This window comes from Taudactylus pleione, unplaced genomic scaffold (assembly GCF_031769625.1).
Source record: "Taudactylus pleione unplaced genomic scaffold, aTauple2 ptg000040l, whole genome shotgun sequence".
In the NCBI taxonomy this organism is placed as follows: domain Eukaryota; kingdom Metazoa; phylum Chordata; class Amphibia; order Anura; family Myobatrachidae; genus Taudactylus; species Taudactylus pleione.
The window spans coordinates 29,340,001-29,347,500 of NW_028284442.1; the positions used below are offsets into that span (position 1 = coordinate 29,340,001).

At 45.1% G+C, this 7,500-nt stretch overlaps 1 protein-coding gene across 1 annotated transcript in view; it reads left to right on the forward strand.

The window, feature by feature from the left end:
• Positions 1–7,500, forward strand: part of POM121 (POM121 transmembrane nucleoporin) — a 42,393-nt gene that overhangs the window by 26,280 nt on the left and 8,613 nt on the right. The window contains exons 10-11 of the mRNA XM_088455117.1: positions 3,003–3,176; positions 4,299–5,684. Of these exons, the coding sequence (XP_088311243.1) occupies positions 3,003–3,176; positions 4,299–5,684 (1,560 nt within the window). The remainder of the gene's footprint in view (positions 1–3,002; positions 3,177–4,298; positions 5,685–7,500) is intronic.

Consider the following 7,500-nt stretch of genomic DNA (forward strand, 5'->3'; position numbering starts at 1 on the left):
ACACACTCTCTCTCTCTCTTACACACACACACACTCTCTCTCCCCTACACACACACACACTCTCTCTCCCCTACACACACAGGTGGGCACTGGAAACACTAGTGCTGCTCAGGAGGCTGAACTTTGTCTCCAGGGCTCAAAATTCTGCTTCTGTTCTACAGTATGGTGGGTCCTTTCTAACAAAGCCACAAAAAGGAGGAATAGATAGGAGATAAAAAGGGTCTCTGTGAACTTTAATGAGGAGAGCAATAAAGAACCAGATGTTAGCATACAGTATGGGTGTCCAGTGTGTTCCCAATTGAGAGGATTGAACTTTTTTTTTTTTTTTTTTCATTCATCCATTTGGGTGACATTGGAAACCCTAGGGATGTCCCTAAGCTGGTCCTGAAGGAGCATTCACTCAGATAGCTGTGCAATGCACACAAATGGCATTTTTGGACTCTAAGCTAATGCTGTAAAATTTTAGTGAATGTGTACCAAAGACTATATGGCCTTCCGACATATGCTCAGCACTGCTAGAGGTCTTGGCTGACTAGGAAGCACTAGTATACCTGCCTGATGAATTATTGAAGTAATATGGAATCAGTATGATTTACCGCCAGACTTATGCTCGGCGGCTGGAATCCCGACAGCGGCATCCCGGCAGAGTAGGAAATCCGATCGTCAAAGGTAAGTATAAACTAACATATTTCTACCCCCTAACCCTCCCTTAGGGGTGCCTAACCCCCCCCCCCCCCCCTTCCCCGCCACCTCAACCTAAGTTTCCCCAGGGGGGTGCCCAACGCCAACCACCCCTTACTCTAGCCTAAACCTAACCTCCTGGGGGGGTGCCTAAACCTAACCCCCCTCCCTGGCTATCTGCGCCCGGCATACCTTCGATCGAGATGCCAGGTGTTGGGCTCCCGGCGTTTGTCTGACAGCCGTCGGCATATCGACGCCTGTCTTTAGACCCTTGCTGGGATATGACAGTCGGGAAGCCGGCTGTCGGGATTAGGTCCGCCAGCTTCCCAACTGCATACCAGTAATACAACTGGCAATAGTAACACAGATATAAATGTAATCAAATTAATCGGCACTATCTCCTGGTGTGTCCTAGTTGCATCGACTTGGATGCATCTTTGGCAAAAACCACTAAACCCTAGCAGTGTTGCATGGGACCTGGCAGCTCACAGGCATATTGTGGCTTATTGAGGCTAGATGAGCAAGGACACATCTGTATTCTGGCATTGTACAATACACTTAACAGAAGCGTGTAAGGTTATTGTTTTTCCATGGTAAAGACCTTGATCTTCCAAGCACCCTTCGTCCAGACTCTGCGCCTTCTGAATGTTCAGACTCATATTGGTTGCCAGAGTTCCACCACTGGGGCACCAAGAACTAGGACAATCTTCTGCAAGACATTGGGGTCTATTTAGTAAGCTGTGTTAGGAGATAAAGTGGTTATAAGGTACCAGCCAATTGGCTCCTAGCTGACATGTCACAGGCTGTGTTTGAAAAATGGCAGTTAGGAGCTGATTGGCTGTTACCTGATCAACGTTTACTTTTCCTCCTAACACAGCTTAGTAAATAGACCCCCATTGTCTTTTAGACGCTCCTTCCAAAGAGACTCTGCCTGGACAGCAAATCTGGCAGTTTGTCTATCCAGGAACGTGGATGGCTGGCAGTGTAATGTTAGAAATGTGGTATTGAGCCATGCAGTAACAAGGAGTGGGTACCACCAGTCTTGCTGATCTTGGACAATGTTGTGGACTTGTCCAGACAAAAGAGCTATAGCACTGAGTTGATGGGGAAACAAAGGACTGAAATGCCAGTAGCATTAGGCTATTTTAGCGGTGCCCTGCTAAAACATGGTGGGTGCTGTCTCCACTCGCTGGCCGCAGTGGCCCCCAGGTGGGAAAATTAGAGTGTAGTGATCGGCCAGCATCTCTTCAGAGACTGGAGAGCCTGGGGGCAGCCTGGCAAGTCTAAGTGCCAGGCACTCCCACCAAGAGTGATTAAAAGGGTTGTGTCTTAAAGACGTGCCCTCTTTTCTCGTAGCCATGCCCCCTTATCGGGCACACACCTTCGCTGCATGCAGTAGTGCCTTTTTCTAGGTTCTGCACTAGTCCTAGCGTGAACACTGATGCACTAACATTGGGGTTCAGTATAGATGTCCCCGAATACCCCCCTGAAGCTATTTGGGGTACTTAAGTGCTTTCACTTGCCTCTATATAGCGTCTTTGCACAAGTGGTGCATTAAGCAGAGGTTTTTTTTTCGTGAAAATTAGTTCTGTCAAATTTGGGGTACTTGAAAATGGGTGCAAGTATGGTTTCAATTTGCAAAAGTGAAGTTTTAAGTGATGGCAAAAACGCACCTTCAGCAATCACCTGCAATCAAACACCTACCCATTCTTGTAGACTCCCTAAAAGTCTATTTTGCCACTTTTTGTGTATCCCCACTTTGTACCTTTTTCCCCATTTTCAGTCACTTTTTGGGTGTTCTTATTTTTTATTTAGGGTTTTTAACGCAGTTATCCTTTGGGGGGTTGTCCCAAGGCGGCAGAGTGGTTTCCGCACCTATGTACCCCAATTCTGCACTTTTTTTCTGCCTGCTATTCATAGGCAAAACGTTTTCGCCCTTTGCATTGACTTTCCACATCCACGAAAAGCCTTTGCAATTGAATACGGCAAAAAGTTTCCGCCTGGCGAAGTTACATCATCCGCGATACTTTTTTGCGGATTCCGACTTTTCGCCACTAATTGAATATGGCTCTATCTGTTTCTACACGTACATTGAGGGACACTGAGCACACCCCCTTTGTGCACTGGTTTAGATTCATTACTGTTAAGGTTCCTGTTTTTGCTGAACAGCATTTGCTCCTCTGTTCCCTCTGTAGGACAGAAGCAGGAGGGAGGAGAAATTCAAAAGTGGTGCAGCACCTCTGTATCCCAGTTTTAACGCTCGTGTAAAAATCACTTTTTGCTTATGTTTCCTGTAACTATTTGTAACTTTGTTTCTGTAGATCCTCTCCCCATCAGTTCTGCATCATCCACAAGTGCAACCTCTACCATACCAGCCACTCTCTTCAGTTTGCCTCCCACAACATCAGTGACCATGGCGTTACCGACCTCCACTGCGAATAGTAACCCATTACTACAGAGTCTTGCTAAAATGCAGAGCAAGGATGCTTCACAAGGTGAGACAGCTGGCAGCATATAAAGCCATTATCACGCGTATTCTAAAATATATTGTGAATTGGTAGTGTTGTAGTGAAGAGGATAGTTTTAGTATATACTTTTCTGGTAGGTTCACCATGGAATTGGACTGAAAAATGAATAACTTGAGATAAATAAAACTCAAACATACATCTAAAAATCGCATGGAACTATAGCAACACTTTATATACTTATTTGCTGGTGTTGGTATGGGCACTTTGTTTTTCTAAATACACAATTTATCATAAACTGTCTGGTGGCAAGTTCCGTTAGATAGGACTATTTTCAGGAGTCCATGAATCCAGCATTTCAATGGAGTTGCCCCATGTCTGATGGTTAAATATCTGGTTCCTTGACCTGCAAGTTTAGAGTGACAATTGTGTGATGATATTTCCAGACACCGTATAGATATTTAAAATTGCTTAATGCATTTTATTGCCATGGCAACTTCATCAGAAGCTTGATTAAGTTCCCAGATCTCCGTGCTGTTTCCTTTTATGGCACCTGATTAATCCTCTTGTGTTTGAGGCAAGTGAACATAATTGCACGTATGAACTATGTACACAGCAACCATTCCAACAATCAGAGTGTATAAAATACTGCTATAGTTACACAGTAATGTTTGATCCTTTTTTTATATGGGTGTTCTGTATGTCTGATTAAGTAACCCAATATCCCAATTTGATGGATTCTTTGCAATGTTGTGAGGGCATTTTCTAAACCTTTTAAGTTTAATATAGAACGTATATTAGGTTTGTAGCGGTACCTTTAAAAACTAAAAATAAACAATAACAGAGGGTGCTGATGGAAGGTGACTGGCACAAAACCTGCCAAAATAGTTTCTGCACAGGGGTAAGAAAGATGATCTAGTCTTAGGACAGTAAAGTAAGCAATGTGCATTAGAAATCTGTCCTGTGGTGTCCTTTACCAGAAAGGCGAGTGTATTTTACAACTGCAGTAATATTGGGACAATTGGTTTGGCATCTAAAAATTACTTTTTGTTAAGGTTCTCAATGTATTGAAAGTGGCCAAATCAAAGTCTGGTTTATCACTTCATATGTTTGTCAGATGCCTCTGATTATAAATTTGTTCTTTCGTTTAAGCACCTGCACAAAATGTGATTTCGGAGGCTCTCCATCTCAATAACGTGGTCCCAACATCGACTGCATCTACTCTCAATGAACCCTGTAAAACGAATTCCCTGCAGCCACCTTCCCAACCAGCTTCTGCAGCCACAGCAACACTTGGCAGCACAACATTTCAGCCACCAAAAGTTGCCCAGCCGAAGCAGGAGTCTCCAAAGAATAGTCTCCATAATCTTGCTAATCCATTGCAAAATGATCTACAGTCCAGTTTTAAGCCAATATTTCCCAGCAATGAAGGCTCTAACCCACCTATTGTTACATCGAGTTTGTCTACAGCAATACCTGCAACAAATCTAAACCAGTTTAAAATATTTGGAGACCAGAACAGTCAGCAAGGTCAGTCTGCAGGCACCATTAAACCGATATTTGGAGATCAGAGAGGTCAGCATGATCAGCCTGTAAATACATTTAAACCAATATTTGGGGATCCTACAACCCAGCAACCTATTTCATCTGCGACCTCTTTCACATTCCAGATGAATCCTACAGCCACTGCCTCTACATTCTCTGGGTTGGGTGCTCCAGTGACCAACACAACGCAAAGTACCGACAGCAGCACAAAACTGTCCCAGTCTTTACATCCCTCCAACAGCGTCACCACAAGCTTCAGTGTATTCCCATTGGCAGCATCCTCAAATAGTGTAACTGCTTCTGTAAATCCATTTGTAGGAAGCAGCACAACTACAGATTCCCAAACAAAATCTACAGTAGTGTTTGGACAAAAGACACAGGAGACTCCTAACTTGCCTGTGTTTGGCAATGCACAAACTGCACCCACGTCAACTTCTCAGCCCCAACCGTCAACAATGTTTAGGTCTACGGCATCTGCTTTTACAGCTGCCCTTGGCTCAAGCCCAGCCTCCTTCCCTGCTAATACTGGTACATCTACTTTCAACAGCCACTCAGGGAGTGGAGTGCAAGCAGACAAACCTTCGCCAAATCCTCTTGCCAGCTTTCTAGCATCCGGAGGTGCATCCGCCTTTGGTACAGGCACTCAATCTACTTCTGGGAGCAACGGTCAGACAATATTTGGGAACTCCCAATCTGCATTTGGAACAAATGCTACTTTTAGTTTTGGACCTACTCCTGCCTCAAAAGAAACACCATTTGGTAGCATGAACAGCACCCAAACAAACAGTATGCCCGCAAACACATTTGGCGTTGCAAAGCCCTTCAATTTTGTGGCAACCACTAGTACTGCTGCGTTTGGAGCAAATGCTGCACCTGCCCCAGCCGTGAGCTTTGGGAACACCTCTGTGGCTCAGAATAGAACTGGTACTCCAAATCAGTGTACACCATTAGGCTTTGGGACCCCTGGACTAACTGAGAACAAGCCCTCTTATGGTTAGTATGGTTAGGGCTTTCACTATGTGTATTAAAAATGTTTCTACCCTATAGCAGTTTAATTTATCAACTTGTGGTATCCAGCTTTTGAAAGATGCTCCTGCACCTTCCATCTTTAGCAATTTATACTATGTTTGTGGCATGGTTTTATGCATCTTATCCACAGCTATGGGCTGAGCTGTAGTTTACTCCCACAGAATGGACTAACTAGGGTTTTGACACTTTTTTTTTTTTTTTAATATAATTTGGGGGAAGGGGGGTTTGTTTCTTTCTTCCATGGGGGACATTGATCACACTAGGTATAGGTGGTGAGCAGTGGACTGGGCACTAAACTTTTTTTCCAGCAGCAGGGACTCCTTATACCCCACCTTGGCACTAGAGGGACAGTTCATTTGGTGCTCAAGGAGTGGGCATGGTTTTTATAGGGGCTGCTGTTAAGCAGCCTCCATTTTATTTTCTCATTGTTTTTAGAGCTGGTATTGAGTCTGAGACTCCCTCAATGCCACTCCAACTATCCCCAGCATCTGTGGTCGGAGCACTGGCGATTAGGTCAATGACTCCAGCACGCTGAAGGGGAGCTGCAGCTGGACGCATCGGGTTCGGGTAAGGCTGAACCCGTGAGCAAGCTGTTACTGCTGGTGAGGGAGGCCACCAGGGCTCTTGCCTCCCTGTATACCTCACTCCAGCCAGTCATGCTATATTTAAGCTCCTTCCTCTACTGTTGGGGCTTGGTTGCTGAGCAGCAATTGGCCATTATTTTATGCATTCAATGTTTTCTGTGCGCATGTTTGTTTTTACATAGTGTATAGGAGAACTTTGTATAACACTGTCCTTTTCACTTCTGTTCCCTTTCACTTGCTCATTCATTGGATATTCTATGCTGACTTGTGCTCTTTTCCATTGTGTTTTCTGTTGAAAATTTGTGATTGGAATAGCACATTGAAAGCCTTGTGAACACTTTGTTGTGTCCACTCTACCATTAGTACTGACCCAATAGCACTGCATATTAGTTTAATGTGAGATCATTCAGTGCTCTATCTCTTTATAGTGACACAACTGTTTACCTCAGTGATCGCGCTGAGTGGAAAAAAAAGTGGGTCCCAGGGACCCCTCACTTTAAAAAGTTGGGGTCCTACTCCACTGTTTTTTGGGTCCCATCACATATGGGGGGTGAGGGCAGGTGGTAGTTAGCAGCTGGGGTTAGAGGGGAGTAGGGGCAGGCAGAGCTGGGGGTAGGGAGGGGCAAGTGCAGACAGTAGTTGTGACAGTGCTGGGGACAAGGAGGCGGCTAGGTGCAGGTAGTGCTGGGGGTAGGAAGGGGCAATGGTAGATAGCTGGGGTAAGGAAGGGGTTAGGGGAGGCAGTACTAAGGGTAGGGAGGGAGTAAGGGTAGGCAGTACTGGGGCCAAGGAGGAGATATGGGGCAGGGGTTAAGGTGGGGTGCACACAGTTAACAGTCAGAGTAAATGGGAAATAAACACAGCTACACAGTCAGGGCTAGTGAAGGAATACACACAGACAAGCAGGGGAAGTTTGCTGCTCAATTGTAGAAAATGGTCTATAGCTCTCCCCTGAGGTCCTGGGCTATGGCTGTTTGTGCCTAATGTTTCTCTGATTCGAAGCCTGAAGTCCTGCCAGCTGCGACTTCCTCAAGAGCCAGCATGGGCTTTCACAGGTAATGTTGCAGCTAGTATCTTCCTCCCCAGCACCCTGGTCACTAAACTAAAATTTTTCATTCCTTTCATCCACAAGGTAAGGCCAAGGGTCAGTCATTTGCCAGATTTCAGACATTCAAGGAGCTCCAAGTCCAGAGGTA